Raw genomic sequence first — 26,257 nt, forward strand, 5'->3', positions numbered from 1 at the left:
GGTTTGGATGAAGTCATTAAAGTTGGTGTTTACAGTAAAAAAAGAGCAAGGTGTTGTCTTGGTAACATCACAATTTATTCTATACACAAGAAACAAATGGGTGATGGAGATACAATCAGTTCTGCTGTTACATAACATGTTCATCTCTTTTTCTTTTTTTAAAGATTTTTAATTTATTTTTTTATTTTTAGAGAGAGAAGAAGGGAGGGAGAAAGAGATAGTGAGAAACATCAATGTTTGGTTGCCTCTTGCCCGCCCCCCACAGGGGAACTAGCCCTGACACAATCCTGTGCCCTGACTGGGAATGGAACTAGTGACCCTTTGGTTCACAGGCTGGCACTCAATCCACCGAGCACAGCAGCCATGGCACATGTGCATTTCTGAAAGTTGTCACAATAAGAGATTGGCTCTAGAGGACTGCATGTGTTTAGATTCTGCCTCTGCACTTCCTAGTTTGGTGACTTGGGAAAATTGTTTAAATTCTCTATCACTTAGTTTGCATAACTATCTGATGGGGTTTACAATAATGCCTACCTTGTAGAGTTTTTAAAGGAATTACGTGGCTTAATGCAGTAAAGTTCTTAGACTTATGCTTGGTACATAGAGGGAATTTAATAAATGCTGCTATTAGTTTTATGCTTTAAGGAATGCAAAGCAGTGAATAAAGTGCCTTGTTGATAACATTTTTTAAAGGGTAACTGGTTTCCTTAGCAACACAAACTGGATTGATTTTGTGGTTAGGGCCACTCATGAAAATAGTAACTTAGGAGAGACAACTAAGTATTTCCTTGCTGTATTTATTGGTACCAAATATCTAACTTTAACCTCAAATTTGCAATTTTGTGATTTTCAGTGTCAGGCCTAAATTAATGTTCAAAAATCTGTCCTCAGATGGAGGCTTTTCTTTCTTTTTCCTCTTCTCCCCACTCCCTTTCATCTGTGCCTTCAGTCTTTAAGAGTTCCCCTCTATAGTCTCTTCTAGCAACATCTGTTCAAGCATTTGCTAAACATATTCACGCTAACATTTGAAAACTTAAAACTAGAATAATAATTAACTTTTACCTCCAGGACCTACTCTGGTGGCTACTTAGAGAATATCCCCAACTGTGAGACTGCTGTGGGGGAGGAATAGCCCTGCTGTGATTACTGAGGCTTGTCAAGGGAGTGCATGGTGGCCTGAAGAAGACAGTGGCCTTGTGGCAGCATGGTGGGGTCACGACTGCAGACTTTGGCATCAGGCTGAATCTACTATTTGTCATCTATGTGATCTTAATCAAGTTATTTAATATCTCTGGGCATCAGATTTTTATCTGTAAAATGGGTATAGACTTCAAGTATAAACTTGAAACCATGAGATATTATAATCCCACTTTTGTTTATGGATATCACACAAAAGAAACAATGTGAATGATATAATAAACCTGAAAATTCCATTTTCAGCAAAACTAGGGGACAGACTCCCAAAATATGCTGAGAAAAGCAGATGCCATATGGAGCAAAGTGAACAGTAAGATGTCAGAAAGCACCAGCAAAATCAAATTTCCTAAAGTGGGAAGCACACCCTGAAGAACTTAACCTTTTGTTAGGTTAAGTTTGAATAAAACAGGTGCCATAGCATCTTGGGAGGACAGAAGCTTCCCAGAAGAAAGTACAAGAAAGAAGCACAGATAATAGCTAAGTGGCTCATTGGGGACCTATTTCAGAAAATGCAAAAATATGACTTAAGGTGAAAGGTTCATTCTTAAGCGTATACCAATGGGAGTAGATACATGGAAAGGACAGTTGGGAGTGTGAGCAGGCTGGCTGTAGAAGTTCCTTGGACTAGGTCTAGTGCAGAGAAGGAGATGGAGCTATATTAGGGAGTCATTTGAGAAGGAAACTGTCGCTGAAACAGAGTCTTTGGGTTTTGAGATTTGGAAGGCATGGGCCTTCGTCTTCTCTCCCCAGCATCCTTCTATAAATGTCGGGCTATGAAATAGTACATACAAGCAGTTGGCACAGCATCTATAGAAAGATGCAACAAGGTAAATGTAGGTAAAGGCAGCAAAAATGAGAATGTGCACATAAAAAAATCACCTCTACGAATGAAGATCATAAAACAAAATATAAGAACTCAGAAAAAGGAAAAGATGGCAAGACATTAAAAGGATATGAATTGTGAGCTTATGGAACTCGGAAAAGAAGACATAGGGAAAAAACTTTTTATAAAGCAAGATGAAATTGGAATGAGCACAAGGAGATTAGACATTGTAAGAAACAGAAAAGATAGAAATGAGTAAAATCAGAGAAGTGGAATTGAAAATAAAGAATATATTTTAAGATATTAGAGTAAAAGTTTAGATGTGAAAGATAGCAGTGGAGATTCAAGATACTCATAAGAGAAATTTTTGAAGAAAACCAAAGCTATAAAGTAGATCAGATATTCAAGGATACAACTCATGAAAACTTTACTGAAGTAAAAAAAAAACCCAACAACAACAAAACTTCAATTTATACAACAAATAGGCAAACTATGTGCCTGGAAACCTCCAGAATGGTCAGAACGAAGCCATAGCCTAATGCAATCATTGCACTTCACAGATAAAGAACAGCTCTTTGGGGCATGGTGGAGGAAAAATCAAGTCACTTAAAATGAGAAAAAAAGTTGATTTCTTACTTTTATAACATTCAACACCTAATGATGTAGAACCTTATCCACAAGAAATTCAAAGAAATAAAATTTCAGCAAAGAATTTTTATCTAATCAAACTTAAGATATGATGTTACCAACAAACAATTCTAAAAAGTCAAACACTCAGAAAATGTTCCCATAAACTCTTCTTGAGGAAACTAATAGAGGATCAACTTCAGCAAAGAGGAAATGACTGAGAAAACAACTTCTGCAACAACTGGCTCTATTTATCAGAAGAAAATGTGGAAAGAGAACAGAATGTAAACGCCATATGCACTCATAGTGAGGGAATGGTACAACCGCCAAAAATAGGTGGCGAAGAGGGAAAAAAGACAGGATGTAGATTGAGTTTGCTGATTAGCACATATGTGGCATTAAATAATATTATCCAATAAAAATACCATAAGGATATTTAGTAGTAAAAAGGTAAATACTAAGAAGGAAAATTCTATTGATTGATATTAAATAGTGAGGGATAAGGGGAAAAGGAGAAAAAGGAAAAAGAAACGTTGTTTGCAGGAAAGAAGTAAGTGATACATCCAGATAAAGAGGGCTAGGGACATTGTATACATTCATAATTTTAAAGGTAACCCTTACAATAAAAATGCAAACCTTTCTAAATCTCAAAGGAGCTACATAAAAAAACAAAGCAAAAGGAACAAAAAAGTAATGGGAAAACAAAGTAAAATGACATTAAACTATCCCATAAATAAGTATAAATAGATTTAATTTTGATACTCAAAAAATTTCAGATTAGATCACAAAATAAATAAAAATCTTCCCTTTTTACCTAAAACACACTGTTTCCAAGTAGGTGAAATAAAAGCATGGGTATATTCATAAATATACCAATATTCTATATGCATCAATATTCACAAAGCTAAGACCACATGAGATAAAATGCCAAATATATAGGTGGTAGAGACTTACCTCTTGTTCAAGACACATTAATTGGATGAAAATAAATGAGGATATACAGTATAGAAATAAAGAAACAGTGAGGTTCAGCTAACTAGTATTAAATTCTATACCCTGAAACATCTTTGCAAGTGCTTATCAAACACTACTGAAAACTGACCATTTATAATGATGTATCAAAAATAGAAAGTGCAGATTAAATATTGTTCTCTTATCACAGTGCTATTAAGTTGGTATTTAGTAATAAAACCAGAAAACAATAAACCCTTCTAGCTAGAAATTAAAATTTTTTTATTAAATAATTTGGGTAAGTGGAAAAATACAAGAAAAATTTGCATAGTTCCTAGAATAACAACAATAATGAAAATACCACATAAAAATACCACAAAATATCAAATTCTATAGGATACATCTAAAGCAATACTCAGAAAATTTATAGCTTTGATGCCATATAAATAAAGAACTAAGTACTCATCTTCAGAAGTTAGAAAAAGGCCCTGGCTGGCGTAGCTCAGTGGATGGAGCGCGGGCTGGGAACCAAAGTGTCCCAGGTTCGATTCCCAGCCAGGGTACATTCCTGGGTTGCAGGCCATAACCCCCAGCAACCGCACATTGATGTTTCTCTCTCTCTCTATCTCCCTCCCTTCCCTCTCTAAAAAATAAATAAATAAAATATTTAAAAAAAAAAAGAAGTTAGAAAAAGAATAAAGTAAACCAAAAGAAAATAGGATAATTAATATAAATGCATACATTAATTAATGACATAGAAAACAAACAAAAATACTGAGAAATGATAAACATCTTTTAAAATGATCTATAATGATACTGATTTAACAAAAGAAAAAATATAGCAAAATATTCAACACTGGAAAATTGTAAGAGAATTACAGAAATAGGAAGACAAAAGAAATTGTAAGGGAATGTTGCATGAAGATATTTGGATAATGATGCATTTAAAACCCTAGGAGAAAGCTATTACCTCATGGGAAAATATAAATTTCTAAAATTAATTCAAGATGCCATTGAAAATTCGAATAAATCAATTAACATTAGAGAGATTATGAAAGGAAAGCACTATCAATGAAAAAGCCAATATGACAAGTCTGGTTTGCACTGGAGTTTTATGCAACTCATGAGAAAAGAAAAGATAATTCTAAAGGTATTTAAGCTTCTATACTACAAAAAAACAATTAAACTTTAATATTATAGTCTGATAAAGATAGTGCAATAGGAGTAAAACCACAGACCTGTCTTCAAGAATTAAAAATATTTGCACTTGAAACTTATATAATCTTATTAACAAATATCACCACAATATATTTAATAAATCAATAAATAACAAAAAGAGAATGGTAGCAAATGTAACAAAATGTTAACATTTAAGACAGATGCTACATATAGAGATTATATATTTTACTGCATGTTTGAAATATTTCCCATTTTATTTCAAAAACTCAGCATGTCTTTGACTATCACAAAAACTCCCAATGTGCTCATATAAAATATTGGGCAATGTTAAAAAAAGAGTCTATTATAATATCAAAATGTAATATATAACCATCAAGTGGATTTTTAGAAATGCAAGGGTGGCTCAATAACAGGATATTTACTGAATAGTAAATTGAATAATATATATACACTATTATACTATATATATAGTATATATGTGTATACATATATATTATATATGTGTGTATATTCTAAAGTTTTCAAATAATCTTCTTCCCCCAAATATTTCCTTTTAATAGAATCAGAATTTTGAAGTGATAGATAGCAAGGGTTATTGTTAAATGCAAGAAGAGGTTTTCTCTGGATAAGGAGCAGCCACTGATATCACACTACCTAAGTGTGATTTTTCCCTTGTGTACAAATAGCCTATCTTGCATCATAGATTGATGACTTCCACATGCTTTATGATTAGATATTCTTCAAGCTTTGTGATTTCCACAGTAGCAGTGTTTATTCCGTAGTTTATTCCTTACACTGAGGTATGCATACCCTTAGAGGCAGATGGCAGTGGGCAAGAGTACCCAAAGTCACAGACTAAGTATGGTAGGTATTTCAGCAGTGTAAATATTGGGATGAGAGTAGTTAATTGACTTAGGTGGTAATGTGTTTTATATTAAAATAAACATAGCCAACTTATGGAGTAAAATTAAAATTTTTCATAGAGTATAATTCTAAACATATAACAAGTCAAAGCTACTTTTTTGTGTGTTTTTTTTATGGGACCTCTTTAAAATATTCCCCTAAATTCCTGGAGACGCATGTAATTCTAAATTGCTGTTAGGAATATTTTGGTGGAAAAGTTTGAGAGACACTTTCACACAATATCTTAGACATTGATTTTTCTGTATCTTGTATACAAATATTTATATCATTTAAAACTATTATTAAATTACAACTACCTTATAAATAAATGGTAAATAAATAAATGATGGTATTTCTGACCTTAAAACATTTGTGTATTTTATAAATCACTCTAATGAGAAAGTGCTTTAATTGTATTACTAGATTGTGCAAGAGTGAAATTCAGTAATTCTTTCATTATTGTATATAGTTGTCAGACTTGGGTGTGACATCTGCCATTATGTTTGCTGTTTGTAATAAACATAAATGATCAAATAGCTTCTAATTTTCTATAAAGGGAAAAATAAGATGATTTATAATGTTCCTGGCTAATCTTTAAAACTGTTATTTTTCCTTACTTATAGTTATATGAATTAATAGTTTTTTGAAATTTCCTGTTGAAAATTATTACATAATATATGTACAAAGGTACAGATGGGAAAGTTATAACCCAAAGGATAATAAAGATTATATGGCTGCAAAGCTACTCTACATCTTTAAGAAAGGATTTATCATTCTTTACAAGTGGTATTTAATTTTATAGGACTCTAGAGATAAATATTATATCTGATTAGATTCTGGTGGGGCAAATTCATTCATTCAGAAATTATGGAACTGTTTGCAAGGTGTGTGTGGTAGATATTCACTAATGAATCAGACAGAATCTGTCTTACCAGAGTTTCTAACTGGGTAAGGGAAGTAAGCAATATATAATTAGTGATATTATAGTAAAAAATAAACCTAAAAATGTATAATTATATACAATCCATATTATAAATTATATTACATAATAAATATTGAAAAAAGTCTACAGATTATGTAAAAATTACTGTAGAGGACTGAAGAAAATGTGGGAAACAGAAAAACCTGGAAGGGAAAGAAAACCATGCTGATCACATGCAACAGGAATTTAAGTTCATTTGTCTAGTAGATATCAAGGTGACTGAGTACTTTATATGCAACATACACTTAAGGTATTAGGCATAGGGAGAAGTCTTTTGTGATTTATAAATTCCCATATGTTTAGAAAGGAATACATCCTGAAAAACTACAGTTTTCAAACTATAGTTTAATTTATAAAATGGTTTCCAAAGTATAAATTTCTTTTTGTATACCCCCAGCTTCTCTTTAACATAGATGTCATCACATGTTAAGTTCTAAATTAAAGAAGTAAGTGACATCTGGGAAACTTAGAACATATGTATTGATTGCTGTAAAAAATAAGATTCTGAATTGATTGAGAAAATGAGAGAACATTTATTTACTAATTAAATTTCAGGCGTAGGGATACTGGATTGTGTGTGTGCATGCATATGTGGGTGTGCATTTTTAAAATTATGGAGTATAAACTTTGACTTTCTCTGTATCTCTCATTACCTAGAAACTAGTTATTGATAGAAGATGCATACTTTAGGGATTACTATTGATACAGATGAGGAAGATTTTCTCATACTCAAACATTTATATGAACACATGAATGCATAAGAGTAAGAGTCTTTCTTTCTTTCTCTTTCTCTCTCTTTTTTTAATTTTCAGGCATAGATATTCTTCATCAACTAGGCCTTGGAGGCAAAGATGTAAGACACTCATCATCACTGACTGCTGTACCATCATCATCTACACCATTACCTCAGGGGGTCCATTTAACAGAATCAGGTGTCATTTTAACAAATGATGCTTATATTGAATCACCTCTTGTGAAAATTTTACCAGTCAACTTAGGACATCCATTTACAATATTAATTGGGTTACAGTCACATAGAGTGAACAATGCATTTCTCTTCAGCATTAGAAATAAAAATAGACTGCAATTAGGAGTTCAATTATTACCTAGAAAATTACTGATACACCTTGGAGGAAAGCAGTCTATATTTTTCAACTACAGTGTTCATGATGAACGATGGCACTCATTTGCCATCACTGTTGGAAGCCAAGTTATCTCAATGTTTGTTGAGTGTGGAAAGAAACATTTTAGCAGAGAGACTCTTTCGGAAGTTCAGACATTTGATTCCAACAGTGTGTTTACCTTAGGAAGTATGAATACTAATTCTGTGCATTTTGAAGGAGTAGTATGTCAGTTGGATATTATGCCTACTACCAAAGCATCTGCAGACTATTGCAAACATGTGAAACAGCGGTGTCTCCCTGGGACAAGTCTTTTTCATGCAACTATCGGACCAGCTAAGATACCAGAAAACTCTCCCTCGCCTAAACAATTTGGTGAAGAAGTACTGTCACAGGACACACTTACCAAAGGTGAAAGCATTCCAAATATCATCAACAATGAATCTGCCATAGCACATAATCAACAAGAACACCAGATACCAAGATCTCAGTTAATTTCTCTTTATTCAGGGAATGTGTCTGCTGTGGATCTTGGGAGCCATGGGATTCAGGACAAGGAAATCATCATTGAGGAACATACTCAGACACATTCGAGCCTGTCAAGGACCCATCATCTCCTCAGTGAGGCAAGAACAAATATCACGGAGAAATTCAGCTCTCTCTCAAATGTTTCCAGCAATATCACACAACATAGTGATGGAGCAACTGTTACATCACTGTTTAAGAAGATATCATCTATGCTTCCACACAGAAAACAAGGTGCAGCTACTAATCTCAAGAACGCTATCACAGCAAATCTACACACTAATGAACTCATGGAACTCCAACAGATTTTAAATGCAACCTTGTACAGAGCAACAGACGAGCCACCTGTGGATAATCATCTTGATCTAAGGAAGGAAGGTGAAATCAATCCTGATGCTACTTATCCCATTGAAAATAACTATGAAAATGAGCTTTATGACTATTATTATTATTATGAGGATCTTAATACAGTGATTGAAATGGAGAATCTGAGAGGGCCAAAAGGGGACACTGGACCTCCCGTAAGTTGTTGTTTTTTTAAATGTCTTAATGCACTAAGCTACCGTATGTTTCAAAAAGAATTTTCTAGGTTGAACAACACAGAACAGATCATATCTGTCTCAGACATGTGTCTTGGCTACAGTGATTGAATTTATGGTTGTGATAATACATCCAAACAGATGCAACGCTGGCTCGAATAGTGTACTTTTTCTTTTTGGTTTATATTGGCAGACTGAAAAGGTTACTTAATTCTGGAAAAGTGGTGAGTAAGCTATATGTTTTTCTTGTTCAGTTGAAATTCAACCAGGAATTCAACTACTAAGTATAGACCATCCTTTTTCATTTAAAAAAGCCATGAGCTTAATGCATAGTCATGTTAGGAGAAGGATATAAAAGTTATAGTAGACTAAAAAAATACCACTTTAGTATTGTTTTAGCACAATAGCATCAAATGCTCTAAAATAGAGTGAAAAATTTATTTTAGTACACATAATTTTGTAGTGAATCATTGATGGGGAAAAAGCAACCCCCTATGTTATCATTCTAAATAAAATATTTTAATTTCTATGAAGTACTCTCAGTAACATATTTCATTTAATCTTTAAGGATATAGTCAGTTTGCACTTACGGATTAATAGAAGCTCCACCTACCTAAAACAAAAAAATCTGTCAGTCCATCAGTCCAGTCAATAGAAAATCCAGCTTATTTAACAAGAGTCACTTATTTAATAATATAGAAAGAAAGCTGTGAGATAATACACTGATTTTTTGAGCTCTGAAATTCTTTTGTTGTGTAGGTGCAATTAAAGATGACCATTTGAAGAATTTTTAAATGATTTAAAGCTCATGTAAATGTATTTAAAATCATAACAGGAGAAACATTGTTTTTGCCTTTTTTGTCTCTACCTTAATTTTACCTTTATAAATTAATTTTTTAAATTTCAAAAACACCAAAATACATCTCAAAGTATATTTTGGTGAAAATAAAATTTAAGCCATTGGTTTAGTTCCAGAAACCATAGAATGTAGACTGGGAGAAGATTATGCCACTTACTTAGTTTATGTTTCCTCTGTGGTTATCACTTGAAGTGATTTATTATGTCTTGAGCAACTCTTATTAGAATGAATGCTTAAAGGTTTTCAAATAAAACCTTAAGAATATATTATTAGAGAAATAAAGTCTTTATTTTTTATTTGTTTTTTATAAATTATTTTATTATTGTTCACATACAGTTGTCTACATTTACCTCCCATGACTGCCTCCACCCCAGCCATCCCCACCTTCTTCCCCCGATTCCACCCCCGTTGGTTTTCTCCACGTGTCCTTTATAATTGTTCCTGAAAACCTTTCCCCCTCCCTCCAATCACCCCCTCCCACCTCCCTTCTAGTTACTGTCAGTTTGTTCTTAATTTCAGTGTCTCTGGTTATATTTTGCTTGCTTGTTTGTTTTGTTGATTAGGTTCCACTTAAAGGTGAGATCATATGGTATTTGTCTTTTGCCACCTGGCAAAAATAAACTCTTTTTAGCTATGACAATTGATTACCAACATAATAATAATCAAACTGAGCTACTGGGTAGGTCATATTAAACAAATGGTTATGGAAACAATTCTTTGGGAAAAGTCAGTATGATAAGATGAACATTAATCTCTTCTATAAAATCAAAATCAGTCATTTCAACATTGGTGGGTAAAGCAATAATTTTCAACTGCAATTCGTGTAGTCTCTACTATGAATAAAACAGAAACACAGAGTATGTAGAGAACAATCACTGCTCAGAAGCAGCTTACATTTCAATAATGGGGATGTAAGAAGTACATGTATAATTATATCTCATGGTAAAGTAAGATAAATGCTACTGAGATGCAAACTAAATGTATAGCGTATATATGTTCAAAGGTAAGAAAAATATTTTTGAAGGGATCTCTAAGAAAGATCACTTAAGGCTGAGCTGTAAGCATATGTTCTTGTGGACAAAGTTATAACCTAGGTCCCAAAGAATGGATATGATTTTGGTAGGTGAAAGGAACTTGCATGTTTTTTATGTAGGGAAAATAGCACCATAGCTATCATTTATTGAGTTTTTACCTTGTGGCAGACACTCTACCACATCCTTTCCATTTATTATCTTATTTTAAAAGACCTTTGTAAGGTTGGTATTATTATCCTCATTTTTCAGCTGAATAAGCTAAAGGCCAGAGAAAGTTAACATACTTGCCCATAACCACATTACTAATAGATGATAGAGCCAGGATTTAGTGCCAGGTTTTCTGTCTCTAAAGCTCAAACTCTTTCACAATGTGAGGCTGAATAATGTTAGACAAATATAAGACCCAACCTAGATGTCAAGTTGTGGGGAGTCTTGATTGTCGAAGTGATCATTCTAACTCCATCTTCTCAATGGGGGAGGGGGGGTTATAAGTTTCTAAGCAAGCATATTAACAGAAGGTTCAGTCTGATAGCAGTATCCAGACAGGAAGTTCCTGTTATCTTGTTGTTACAAGACTAGGACATGAGGATGACAGCAGTGAAAATGCAAAAGAAAGGTAGAATTCAAGAGATATTTTAAAGGAAGGTTTGGTAGAACTAGTAAATTAATTGGACCTAGGGACCAAGTTAGAAAAAAGAGAATCAGAGACAACTCAAGTTTTAACCCTGTGGATTGAAAGAATGGTGATACCATTACTAAAAGCAATAATTAAGAAAGGAAGTAGATTTTAGGAAGAGAAATTAAATTAAAACATTAAGTTCTGCTGGCAATTCAGTAAGCTGTTGGAAAAGGTGAAGAAGCTGAAGTAAAAGAAGTCATCATAGGGGATATATATTTGGGAGTCTTCCTGTCAATACTGTAGTTGAAGCTATAAGGTTGGATAACTTCGAGGAAAGGAGTTTGACTAAAGGTCAGAATCCAAATCATGAGGAATATTTGATTTCAGGTTATAGAAGGAAAAAAAGCAGAAATGTGAAGTACTAGTCATATGGGAAAGAAGAATATAGTGTATCATACCAAAAGCCAAAGAAGAGAGATTTGAGAAGAAATTGATCAGCAGTGCCGAAAGTTAGAGAAGTCAGAGGATGAGGACTGAGAATTAGGTGGAGGAAATCCATGGGACCTTCTGATGGGAAAGTCACTGTTCAGCTTTGAGAATCCTACTTCATTCAGCATAGTGTGGATTTTAGAAAGCAAAGGAGAGATCGAATGATGATAAAATGACGAACTTTGTGGGGATTGCTCTACTATTTCTTGAAGTGGATGTTACTGTCTGAAGTCTGAGGGCAGCCAGATTTTCTGCTCGTAGATGACTGTTTTTCCCTCTGTATCCCTATGCAGTTATTTCATTGTCTTTGAAGTTCATTACATCTATTAGATTCTGTGTCATATTTTCTGGTAGTCTTTGATCTGAAGATTATTTTTATTTTATTATAGAAAAGTCTCCCCTTATATTCTCAAGCATTTTCTACTTTTTAATGTTTGTTAGACACACTGACATGCTTATGTTGAATGTCCTTTGTGATGTAAGTATTTATGATGGTTTAGATATCTAGCCTGATTGCTTTTTTTCTATTTCATTTCATGTAAATTCAGTTATCCTACATCCGTATATCTTTATTGATTGTTCAGTTGTATTTCATCAGTTTTTATTACTTCTTACATGGCTTTCATCTTCAATGGTTTCTTTTTTGTTCTTTGTATCTTTCTTTAACTCCTCTGGTTTGTTTCATTACCTTGGTTGTTATTTTTATTTCTTGTAACTTTTCTTTAAGCTCTCTTTTTATAGAAAATTGGCATTTTGAAGTTCTTCGAATCTATGGTAAACTATATGACTGAACCTTTTCTCTGTTGCATAGAGCAATTAATTCCTTTTGTAAATGTTTTTACTCTACTTTTAATTTATGTTTCTATCCTCATACTCCCCACTCTCCTCAATACCTATGCATAGCTCCCTTTCTGGTTTCCTCCTAGTTATTACTCATCTTTATTATTTTAAAATAAAGATGACTCTATCTTGGCCACTAGTTATTTTAGAACAATATAGGCATAGGCAAAAAGAAGTAATGTGGAGTGGTACAGAAATTCAAATTTAGGCTGCTGCCTTAAACATCATCTTATATTTATTTTCTCCTCTACTGAGAGACATCCTTCCTCTCATTTCATGTACAATTTGTTGTGAAGCCCTTGGTATTACAGGCTCTCTGAGAAGTGATATGAGGATTTCTACTCTTGTCTTCTATCCCCTAGAAATCTCCTCAGGTTAGAAGATTTGGTTGGATAGCTTAAAAATGATGGGTTCTTCCTGTTCAACCCTACCTTCCTTCCTTTTTGCTATTTGGACCTGGATCTTTACTGGGTCATGAGTTATATCTCCTGTGGCTTTTGCCTTTCTTTAAACCTTATCACTGTAGTCAAAGGATTGTTCAAATGAACTTTACAACTGATAAACATTTAGATATCTGTAGCCTGTCCAAGGTTTGAGGGCTGAGGAGGTTTTGTTTTTTTGTTTTGTTTTTGGTCATCTCTCAACATCTTTTCTTACACCAAAGTTTCTCTGTGCTTGGAAGATAACCTTCATGTTTTGTGGTTTGTGGTTGTGGTTCTTTTCTTGTTTCATTGGAGATGATGTTTTCATCTTTTGATAATTTTTGTTGTTTTCAGTGGGTTTTGAGGGAGGGAGGGTAGTTTAAAAATGTTCTTTTACATAAATCCTCTAGTGATCTTTTTAAAAACATAAATCAGATCATGCCATTTATGTGTCTTAACTTTTCAGTGACAGAAAAATAAACCACTTAGAATAAATCAGAAACTCTTTACCATGCCCTGTGAATCAGATGTGTCCCAGACCCTGCCTGTCTCAGTAACCTCATCGTGTTCTACTTTTTCTTAACATCACTATTAGCTTTCTTTCAGTTCTTTAATAAGACTATGTTTTTTTGTTCGCTTCATTTTTATATACTCATGCCCTCATTCATTTTATTTCTATCTTGTGGAGTTTTATTTTTTCCTATACATCTGTTAGGTCTAACTTAACCTTCTTAGCCTTCTCTGGTACCACAATACAAATTGGGTGTACTATGTTAATCTCTCTCTGAGTTACTTTTTTTTTTCTTCCTCACTAAGTGTATAATTATGTGTTTATCTGTTAACTTTTTTTTTTATCTAGACTGTAAGTTCTAGGACAGCTTGATGCTTACTAATGTTCATTGACTGAGTAAATTTAAAAAGGAATTTTAAATGCAGAACTTCCAGGATTAACTGAGCAGGCTTTACTATCCCTTGGAAGTATTGGTATAGTAAATACATTTGCTTTAGTATATATAGTACCCTAGTGATAATAATATGATAACCAATACTGAGTACTTGCTGTGCCACACATACACACTTTTTTAAAAATTAATTACTCATAGTTTACTGGCTAACTACTACATATTACACATAGTGACAGATATTTTATATTAAAAATCTTCAATGCTCACAATAACCCTGATATGTAGGTTATAATTGTCAGTATTTAAAGATGAGGCTAAGGTTTTAATCATCCTTATTTAAGTAAGGCTAAGAAAGTGTGACTTGTCCAAGTGACTTGTCATTAGCTAGTAAATGATTGAGGCATGATTTGAATCTAGATTGAATGATTGCAAAACATTGCTCTTTCAATTGAATTATACTTTCTCTTAATAATCAATAATCTGATAAGTAAAGTGCTTTTTCTAGTACTTGACTTCATTTATAGGAAATGATTTATCCTTCTCAAAAAGCCACACCATATAAAATTACTTTGCCTCTATGGCTTCTATAAAATGCTTATTAATAACCTGTTGTCAAAGATTTGGGAGTGCAAGATAATTTAAAATTGATTTTGATTTAATGCTCATTAAATAACTCAAATGTTTTAATCACTGTATGAGATATACTTTTATTCCCCAGTATCTAATATTAACTTTAATATTAGCTGCCTTTCCAATGTGAATGAAGTAATGGTATCTTTTTTCACAAAGTAGTGTGATAAAGCAATAAATCAAAGTAGACATTTGTTTTAATTTTCCATTTAGATTTTCATTTTTAGTTCTTATTTTGGGGGATGTAATTCAAATCAACAGCTGTTAACTTCTGATTATAACAGCAAAACCAGAACTAATTTGAAAATAATTCTAATTTTTTAAAAAAATAAGTGAAAGTCAATTCATGGTGGAATCTAGTGATATAATAATAGTGGTTAAAACATTTGAATGGCTTAAGAAGCAGAATTTCCTCAGTATGGGGTTGACTAGAAATAGTACTTCTCTCTCAATGTTGTGAAATGCATGAAAGATATTTTTATCAAGTTAAGGGGTAGGAGAAGAAAAAAATAAAATTAAAAGAAAACAGATCATTTAAAATATAGAAAGAGCATTAGAAAACTGCAAAATGATTGTAATATCAATAAAGAAGAAAGTTTCAAAGAGAAAAAAGGGACATAAAAGTGAGGATTGTTAGGTCATGGTCCTTGTTAATGTTAATAGTAAAGCTAGTGATTTAATGTTGTGTATAATTTCAAACCTCATACTATTTTTCCTGCAATAATGAATGAATATTTATAAAATGGAATATGTGTATGCTCTATGGACACCAAGAATAATGCCATTATCAGCAGAGTGCTCAACAACAATTAAATGACTGAACAGATGAGGGTGTACTAACCATATCCCAAGCAAACATTTATTCTTCCACAATTGATTATTAAAATATGTGAAAAAGATGATGTAAGGCATTATATAAGAAAGCAAAGAAGTAGTTTCCTATATTTCATTTGATATATTTAATAACATTTTAAAAAACCAGAAGGCTTAAAAATTTGATCAGTTTTTTCTTTCATACTTTATTTTATAAACCATTTAACTCTATTAGTGACCTTCTGGTATACAGCATTTTGTATAAGGCAGATTTATTGCTGAATATGCTAGAAGTAGCTCATCATAACAGTTTAATACATTACACATATCCTTGGTATAAATCTTTTAGAAGAACATAAAATGGTCAGTGCTTTAAGTTTTCAAGGCAGGTATTCTGAAATGTGTTTGAAGAAAACTAGTCACTGTTGGTCTCCAAACCCTAAATTGGATTCCTCCTTCAGCAGTAAAAGTAAATTTAGGTAAAAATCACCCACAAAACTACCAGTTGTGGTCCCTGTAAAAACCAGATCCAGTGCCTGTAACCATAAGTCATAGGCTTCCTGCTGCCATTTCTGCCCAGATTAAAGAGGACACTTGAGTTTCAATTCAGCCCTGCTGATCAGGGTAAGGGGATTCCTCTTACTTTAAAATCATCATCAGCTGGTAACTGGGGACTGAAAAAGAGCCCTAAAGTGAGAATCTTAATAAGACTTGTAAGAAAAGATATGTTTATTATCTTCCCTAATATCTTGACATTTGTTTTCCAAGGGTCCACCTGGTCCAGCAGGTATCCCAGGTCCAACAGGCAAGAGAGGTCCACGGGTGAGTAGATGGATTCCATTTCCCGCATGCTGTTCAAATCAGTAACTTTCCGGTACAGTTTTCCTAGTATTGTACAGTATGTACTCTCTTTGGAAACCTGCCTGGATCTTCAAACTTAGCCATAACTTTGCCAATTCAAGAGAAGGTTGAATTGGAACACGTGCAGCTTGTTTATTTGAGTATAAACACCCAGCCAATGCATTCTCTATGAACATGCCCCAGAAAGATTATCAAATTTGTAGATTAGTGGTTGTTCCAGTGCTACTTGTAACAGTGTTCTTAGTTGCAAAATGATCTCATCTGTACTTGATAGTGCAAGGTGGGGTTCATTTACTTTGGGAAATGAAGAGGAGTGGGCTGCCTTAAAATAGTACATTCCTGGATTACATAGTGGAAATAGTACAGCTATTGACTAGAAAAATATTTTTCCTGAGGAAAAAAACTGCCTTAAGGATCAGCAGTAGTTTCTCACATTACACAGGCCCAACAAAAGATTTATTGCTGTGTTACAATTAGTTTCTTTCAAACTGAAAAATAAATGTGGAGTTTTACCAACAGAAATTCTTCAATGAGCTAGAAAAAGGATTGTGACTGTGTGATATAAAGACAAATGTGGATAGCATATATAATCCATTTTCTATCCTGATTTTTATTTATCCTACAAACAATGTAAAGAAAAAATATCCTAAAATAGCACTTTAAGTTGTCCATATTCACATCAAACCTTGTCCATATGAGGCCTGAGGTGAATGCTCCCTGAGCTCCAGGTGTTATTTACTATGTCTTTTATTGCTCAGCACATTCCTCCCAGAGTGTCTTCTAAACCCTGTTCACTCTCTCCTGCCTGGAAACCCTCCACCCTCCTTCCACTCTGTCAGGAGATTCGATCCCATGGCTTGAGGGACCCAGTCCATCTCTGCCCTAACCACATTCCCTCTGCACTGCCATGGCCGTTCTCCCACAGCATGGCCTTCAGATTCTGAACTTCCATCTATTTTCATGAGACAGCAGTTTCCTGTCCTAATTTCCATCTTTGTTTTTTCATTTATTTGTCCAATCCTCCTTCCTTTAAGGAAGGAACAATATTTCTCTTCTTAAGACTGATAATTACATTTGTGTTCCTAATTTTACTTCCAGTTACTTGACTTACAACTCACAGCTCCACATTTCTTCTTTTCCTAGAATTTATTTAATTTGGAAACAACCAACAAATTATCCTTGTTTTTAAAAATCCCAAACTTTCATTGTTATTAACTCTTCCTAAAGTCATTGTCCTGGCTCACCCTTGTAGTACTAAGCTTTGTGAAATAATAATTTATATCCATTGCTCTTATATCTACAAGTAATTTCATATTCCCCACAAATTTTTCCATCTACTTTATCAAAATTTATTTTTTGCATGTTACAAATGACATATGCTACAAAATCTAATCTTTTTTTCTTTAATGTTACTAGGTATAAATTCAATCTTTGCATTGCTGACTTGTCTCTCTCTGAAACACAATGCTGTATTTTTTCAAAATTGAAAAGACAGATGTTTAATTTTTAAGTATATGTTATATGCTATATGTTAAAGTAAAGGTATGACTGAAGAGCACAGAGGTGGATACCAAACCCAAATGAGTGTAGGGGACCTAGAGACCTGGAAGGCTTTCTGGAGGTGAATCTTAGTTCATCTACTTGCTGATTGTGTGAGCTTCTGTTCTCTCATTTGTAGGAGGAATACAAATAACCTCCTTGCAGGGATGTTATAAGGATTAATAATAATAAATATAAAGCATTAACACAGTTACTTACACATAGTAGGTACTCAGTAAATAGAAGCAATTATTAAATTCAAATTGATAAACATTCATTGAATGGTTAATATGTGCTAAGTACTATGCTAGTAGCATTGAAAACAGTCTCTTTTCAAATAATTCATAATCCTATAACTAAATAATACATGTCATAAGGTAGTTAAAATAGCAATAACATATTTAAGTAACAGATTTCAATAGTATAAGAAATATCTCAAGGCAACATATAATTAATTAATTGCAAATGAATTTTACATGCAGCAATTTCTACGGAAGTTAGTAGGAAACACAAGTCACTTCCTGCTGGTAGAATTGGGATTTAGAAGTGAGGTGAGAGCTCTGAATGATTTGGGTAGGTGTAGGGGGCAAGATTAAATGAAGTAAGTCTTTAAGGCATACATGATAGCATAAGCAAAAACCTAAGTGCAGAAAAAGTTCATGTGGGTTGACAGGTGCAACTAAACAATTGAAATTTGCTAGTTTCAGGCTTCTTACTCTTGGGGATTTTAGCAGTAGTACGAAGCAATGTGCCTGGAGATAGGGGTGGTATGCAAGAGAGGTAAATACCTGCAGACAATGTTTTGAAGCAAAAGATTTACATCCAAGAGAGGATGTTTAGGTCCTCTCTCTTTAAGACTAAAATGTAAAGAAGTTTATAAAAAAGGTAATATTCATTTTAATGAAATTATAGTATATAATATTACTTGAATGTTGTAATAAACACTGCCTGTTATTTGTATCTAGATCTATTCTAAAAATGATCTGACTTGTTCTCTGTATTCAGGGCATACCAGGGCCACATGGAAATCCTGGGTTACCTGGATTACCAGGTCCAAAGGTGAGTGATTACTAGAGAGTATTTCATGACTTTCCTGATACTAAAGGTCATTAACTTTTAAAGCCAATCTTGGGACATTGAGGATCTCTGTTATCTCCAGAGCATGATTGTTGACTTGGTGTGGCAGAGGCCTAGGTGCTTCTGGAAGCCACTGAACTTGAATTTCTCTGGTTAGTGTGAAGTCAGGTATAGGCCTGCTTTGGTATTACCAAGTCTTTATTGTCAAAATACGATGGCAATGTATGGAAACCTTCTTTGAAATATACAGATTATGATTTGAGTAGTTTACCTTAAATCAAGGCCATTTTAATGTGTGAATAAATACTGAGGAAATAAAATATCATTTATTTCCCTGCTTTACCCTTCCCTAATATTTCCACTTGACAAAAATCTGTGATGATAATGTTTATAGGATGATCACATTTTTATGAAAACAACTAACCTAAAAGCCTATATATATGTATATGAGCATACATAGATATGTGGTAGTAATATCATAGATAGTAGTATGATAGACAGTAGTATGAGCATAGAAAAAAGGGATACTACACCAGGATGGTTACCCTGAGAGGAGGTATGGGAATGGAGAAATAACAAAATTATACATATATGTATGAGTTTTATATGTATATAAAATAAATCCCATGAAATATATGGAATTAGATAAATATTAGAGCCTTAGTTGCTTGTAACTTCATGAATCTTTTAGGGTCATTAATAACCCCTCTATGTACTAATGATTACACTCAGAGGTAAACTTTAACCATATAGGATAGGGGTTAAGGACACAGGTTTTGGAGTCCAAGAGGTCTGAGTTCCAGTCTTAGCTCTCTTGGTTTGTATGACGGGAAACAAATGATTTGCTTAGCCTCTTTAAGATTCACTTTTAAGATTCACTTTCCTCTTCTATAAAATGGGGGAAAATCATAGCACATCCTCATAGGACTGAAGAGAAGGCAAGATAAATTAATGTGAGTAAAGCACTTAACATGGCGCTAACATGTCTTAAGTATCATTAAGAATGGGAGGAAGGTGGGTGTGGCTGGGGGTGGGCTGGGATGGGAGTAAAAGGCAGAAAACTGTACTTGAACAATAATTAAAATAAATAAAAATTTTAAAAAGAAGTAACAAAAATAGTGTATGTCTAACATAATTGAAATCTAAATTTCTTAAAGTTTCTCATGATTGCCAACAATGCCTTGAGTTCAATAAAGATGCCTCAAAGAGAAAAAAGACTTGTTTAACTCAAGTCTGAATGTGTAATAGTGAGAGGTAAGAGACATGACTTCTGAAGACACCAGAAACTTAGTTTTTTATGTGATTCCTTAGTCCTTCAAGCTTCATGTGGGGACTTTAAAGATATTTAGACCAGTCAAAAATTAAAATAGCTGTGAAGGCCCAGTTCATATTTCTCCTCAGGGCTGAAGTGCTAGGGGGCCAACTGTCCTAACAGCTCTTTTCCACAACATGTAGGAAGATGGGGGTAGGGGAGACCACCTCCACGTGGCTTGTGGTCTCCTCCTGCTTTCCTTACCTCAGTAAGTAGTATACGGTTATGTACTGGAAACAACCAAATAAAAATACAGAGACTAGGGTGAGGAGAGACGAAGATATAATGGAAAGCCTTTCATTTAATTGACTTCTTACAATGTATATACATATTCAGGAGAAAGTATTTGAGAAAATGAAGAACTTTGTATCAAATAAAAATTATCACTGTCCTAAGATTTAAAAAACAGTGTACTTTTCAGTATTGACTGGTATGAATATGTGTCCTTGGCAAAATGATAGGAAAAATGAAAATTTGCATCTCAAGATGTTTTTCTTCAATATTGTATTTAGTAGTGGTGTGGGCATGATTTTGACTATAACTGTTCACCAATAAAATATTTTTATGAACCCATATATGAGGGATTTTTAAAAACCTACTTTTAATTTTAAAACATACTATTTAGACCTATTGGGTAATTCTCTTAGAAACCTGAATATTAGTCTTTAATTCATACTTGATTTAATAATTTGATAATTATGTCCAAAATAGCCCAAGCTGACCATGATTTGTTTAAACTGCATATAATTGTGGAAAACATTAGATTTGTGACAGGTGTTAGAAATTACCTCTCTGTTTAAAGGCATCAAATAAAGCTTGCTGTGTGTGGTTTTGTAAAACCAATTTTCCTAGATATTTAACATGCATTTGGATTAATCAGGATTAATAGAATATTCAAGTTTTATACTTTATAATCCTTTTAGAATATTTATTAAAGTCAATGTAAAAAAAGCAGATTATATGTTCTTGACAAGAAATTTTGATGTATAACCACAGGATTTATTTTCCTTCAAGGAATAAAGATTCCTTTTAAGTTAAGAGAATTTAGAATATAAAGACAATTCTAGTTATTTTTCTTTTGTTGGTTATTGTTTAGCAAGAATGACAGAGGTAGAATTATTGGCCTCTAAGAAAATTATATAAAAAGTCATCTTGCCACTTGCATAAGGAGCCATCTCTCCATTTCTAAAGAGGGTTACCTGAATCTACTGATAGAGTAAATTAAGACAATGGCAAAAAAATGTTTAACTGAAATGGGAAATGCAACTTATTATGGAAACTTTTTACAAACATTAGGATTAATGTGCTTTATAAAAATTGTTAGAACCAAAAGGTATCTCATAAGTTAAATGATATGAAGCACATAAAGTGCCTGGTATAATGCTTGTACATAGTTGATACTTAAGAAATTAATATTTCCCTTTTCTTGGAGGAGCTATTTATTAAGGTACTAGGCCAATTAGGAGTACAACTTTTACTGAGAATACCACATTTATTATTTATTAAATAAAATAAAAATCTTATGGCTCTCCTGAATAAAAATACCTTAAAATGTGTAGAAATGTGTTCTATTTATAAGGCTATTTTAAAGTTTATAAGGTATTTACCATGTCCCTCTAAAGTGATATGGCTTAAACCCCAAATTACTTCCCTAGTGGTAGCCAGCAGCTGAAATTTATGTTCAATTCATTTAGCCTCCGGTTGTTGCTTTCTGCTGATTTCTTTGGAATCTACCATGTGTCAGGATCAGCCAAGAATTAGAGAGAGTCTATATCCAGGTTTTGGAGGAAACTGTATTTTTTCTTTCTTTCTAGGAATTTCTCCCTCAATTTACAGTCATTCTGGTAGCCCCACACTCTGTCCTCTGACACCATTAGCCAAAAGATCTTTGTTTTCCTCCTTAATTCTAGCTACTCTGTGCAGTCTGGGGAGTGTCCCTAGTGGAAGAGCTGTATAAATATGTACTACACCAAGTGTGGCTTCATTCTTTCAGGAGCTGAATACTCTCCAGTGTGTTCTGTTTCTAATTGCTCTCCTGCGTATTCATATAGTTACTTTATGTATCTTGTTCTGACTTTATAATTGTTTTTTTTGCAGGAGGATTAGTCTCATACACACTACTCTGCCGCTATCTGAACCAGAACTCCCAATAATTCCTTTTTGAACATCTTAATTTGAGAGGACTATTTGACATCCAAATGGAGATATAAAAAGGATATATGAACCTGGAGTTCATGGGAGATGTCATAGCCAAAAATATGTATTTCAGAATTATCAGTATATGTATGGAATTTAAACCTATAGAACTGATGATGTCACCTATGGATGAATGTAGACAGAGAAGTACCCAAGGACTGAATTTTGAGGTACTCCAGAATTTAGTATATTAGGAAAAATAAGAGGATCTAGCAAAGGGGACTAAGAAAAAAATGACTGATGAGGTAGGATAGTAGAAGGGACAAAAGTTTGAGTAGAATAAGTCCAAGAGAGAATGGAAGGAGAGGCAGTCTCCTAGATGAAATAGACAAATTTCTAGGAGTTTTGCTCTAAAAGGGAGTAATGTAATGATTAGAGAAGTGAAATGTGGGCTCAAGGAAGAGTTTTTAATTTTTTAATTAATATATTTTATTTTTTAAATGTATTTTGTTGATTATGCAATTGCAGTTGTCCCAATTTTCCCCCTCCACCCAGTACCACCATTCCCTCCAGCAGTCCCCCCTTAGTTCATGTCCATGGGTCATGTGTAAGTTCTTTGGCTTCTCCACTTCCTATACTATTCTTAACCTCTCCCCTGTCTATTTTGTAATGACCAATTATGCTTCTTATTCCCTGTACCTTTTCCCTTATTTCCTCCTCCCAACTGGTAACCATCCAAATGACATCTATATGATTTTGTTTCTCTTTTGCTTGTTTGCTTAGCTTGTTTTTTAGATTCATTTATTGATAGTTGTGCATTTATTGCCATTTTAATGTTCATAGTTTTGACTATCAGCTGATTTCTCAAAAGAAACCTTGCAGGCAAGAAAGAGCTGGAAAGAATAATTCAAAGTCATGAAAGGCAAGGACCTACATCCAAGTTTACTCTATCCACCAAACCTACCATTTAGAATGGAAGGGCAGATAAAGTGCTTCCCAGATAAGGTCAAGTTAAAGGAGTTCATCATCACCAAGCCCTTATTATATGAAATGTTAAAGGGACTTATCTAAGAAAAAGAATAAGATCAAAAACATGAACAGTAAAATGACAACAAATTCACAACTATCAAAAACTGAACTGAAAAAAAAAAACTAAGCAAACAACTAGCACAGGACCAGAATCATATAAATGGAGATCAGATGGAGGGTTATCACTGGGGAGGGTTAAAGTCCCTTTAAAATTTCATATAATAATGACTTGGTGATGATCTCATATATAAGTGGAATCTAATCAACAAAATAAACAAGCAAGCAAAATATAAGCAAAGACATTGAAATAAAGAACAAACTGACAGTAATCAAAGGGATGTGGAGGAGAGCAATAATGAAGGAAAATAGGGGAAGTGTGGTCAAGGAACATAAAGGACACATGGACAAAACCAAGGCAGGTAGGATCAAGTGTGGGGAGCAGGGATGGGTTGGGCAAGGGGAGTGGTGGAAGGAAAATGGAGACAACTGTACTTGAACAACAATAAAAAAAAATAATGACTTGGTGATAATGAACTCCTTTATCCTTGCCCTTTCTGGAAAATGCTTTCTCTGAACTTTATTCTAAATGATAGCTCTGCTAAATAGAGTAATCTAGGTTGTACGTCCTTGCTTTCCATAGCTTTGAATACTTCCTGCCAGTCCCTTCTAACCTGCAAAGTTTCTCTTGAGAATTCAACTGACAGTCTTATGGGAACTTCTTTGTAGGTAACTATCTGCTTTTCTCTTGCTGCTTTTAAGATTCTCTGTACCTTTGGCACTTTTATTTATGATGTATCTTGGTGTGAGTCTCTTTGTGTCCATCTTGTTTGGGACTCCTTTTGCTTCCTGGACTTGTATGCCTATTTCCTTCACCAAATTAGGGAAGTTTTCTTTCATTATTTTTTCAAATACATTTTCAATTTCTTGCTCTTTCTTTTCTCCTTCCAGCACCCCTATGATTTGAATGTTGTACATTTGAAATTGTCCTAGAGGCTCCTTACCCTATCCTCATTTTTTGAATTCTTATTCTTCTTGCTGTTCTGGTTGAATTTTTTTTTCTTCCTTATGTTCCAAGTCATTAATTTGATTCTCAGGTTCATCCACTCCACTGTTCATTGTCTGTAAATTGCTCTTTATTTCACTTAGTGTAAACTTCATTTCTGCCTGGGTCTGCTTTATGTTGTTAAAGTACCCAATGCGTTCCTTGAGCATCCTGATAACCAGTGTTTTGAATTCTGCATCTGATAGATTGCTCATCTCTATTTTGTTTAGTTTTTTTTTCTGGAGTTTTTTTCTATTCTTTCATTTTGGTCATGTCTCTGTGTCTCCTCATTTTGTCAGCTTCCTTGTGTTTGTTTCCATGGTAGAGTTGCTTTGCTCCCTCTCTTAATAGTGTGGCCTACAGTAAAAAAGCACACCTGTAAGTTGGATGGGGCAGAGCCTTAGGTAATTGCCAGGGCAGAGCAATCTGTGTGAACCAGGTTGATGGAGTCTTAGATGTAGTGCCATAGCTCTGTGGTTCTGTGATGGGGAGGGCTGAGAAAAAGGATAATGGCTACTGCCTGGCCTCTGGAGTTTTGCCTGGAAGGAAGCTGTCCGCTGGCATGTGCCCTGAAGCCAGACACTTCAGTCTCTTCCTGTATAATACTGGTGCCTTTCAAGTTGCTGCCCCGGATCTGGAGCCCAGAGGGAGTAAGTCTGCTTAAGTTCTAAGTCCATTGTGGGCCCTTTAAGAGGAGATGCCTGAGAGTCCCTCAGTTTCTTCTGCTGCCCCAACCCTCACTGCTTTTTACAGACAGAAGTTATGGGGACTTAACCTCCTGGTACTGGAACCCTGGGCTTTGTGGTCTGGTATGGCCTGGGATCCCTCACTTCTGAAACATCCCTCCTGATTTTTATCTACCACATGTGGATGTGGGGCCACCCCTTCTGTGTCTCTCCCCTTCCTACCTATGTGAATGAATGTGACTTCTTTAATTCCTTGGCTGATGAACTTTGCAAAGTTATTTTTTCAAGGGAAGAAATTATAGTGTGTTTGCTCAGTGATGGCAATTATTTGGAGAGAAGTAAAAATTAAAACAATTCAGGGAAGACAGTGTACCAATGATGCCCTGATAAGAGAGAATTGTGGGTTTGGTTATGAAGGTAGAGAATTGTGGAACAGATTTAAGTGAGATAGTAGATTTGGTTGTGAAAGTTGAAAGCAAGAGCACCAGCTAAGAGTGAAGAGAATGGAGTAATGAAATAATCATCTATGAAAATGGGAAAGTGAATCAACTAAGATAATTACTGGACACATCAAAAGGCAAAAGAAATTAATCAATGTAAGAAGTCACAAATTTAAAGTGAGATTTATCAGCATGATTGTTTTCTCTTAGTCACATTCAGCTGCTAGGAGACAGGAGCAGAATAGGTAGAGAGTTTAGACTTAACAATTTCCAGGTAAGCTTACACAGGGAGAAAGAGGCAATGGTGTTGTTTATGTATACAAAAAGGTGATTATTATGTCAGACCCTGGAATTTAAGCTGGCTAAAGACTGGAAGTGAGGCTATATGGGAGATGAGACAGTGAAAATATGGTAGCATCACATATTAGCCATTCCAGTGGGTCAAATAATTGTTAATATTGTGGGGGCTTGCAGAGAATGAGCTAAAAAAATAGGAAGTATGGTTAGAGTGCAATACTTCAAATTGAGATTATGGAGTTTGTGTAGTTATTAGGAATGATAAGATAACAATATTCAGGTGATGCTACCTCAAGATCATGTCATTTTCTGTTTCCTTTATGGTACTCTCACAATTTAGCTCATCCATACTCTGAAATTTTTAGTGTCAGATATTTTTT

The 26,257-nt window shown here is 34.1% G+C and overlaps 1 protein-coding gene across 1 annotated transcript in view; it reads left to right on the plus strand.

The window, feature by feature from the left end:
• The window catches only part of COL24A1 (collagen type XXIV alpha 1 chain), a 342,153-nt gene that overhangs the window by 19,418 nt on the left and 296,478 nt on the right, over positions 1-26,257 (plus strand). The window contains exons 4-6 of the mRNA XM_045835493.1: positions 7,475-8,829; positions 16,227-16,280; positions 18,864-18,917. Coding sequence (XP_045691449.1) covers positions 7,475-8,829; positions 16,227-16,280; positions 18,864-18,917 — 1,463 coding nt within the window. The remainder of the gene's footprint in view (positions 1-7,474; positions 8,830-16,226; positions 16,281-18,863; positions 18,918-26,257) is intronic.

The sequence above is a fragment of the Phyllostomus hastatus genome, unplaced genomic scaffold, assembly GCF_019186645.2.
Source record: "Phyllostomus hastatus isolate PE091 unplaced genomic scaffold, TTU_PhHast_1.1 phas_contig_209, whole genome shotgun sequence".
Lineage (NCBI taxonomy): Eukaryota > Metazoa > Chordata > Mammalia > Chiroptera > Phyllostomidae > Phyllostomus > Phyllostomus hastatus.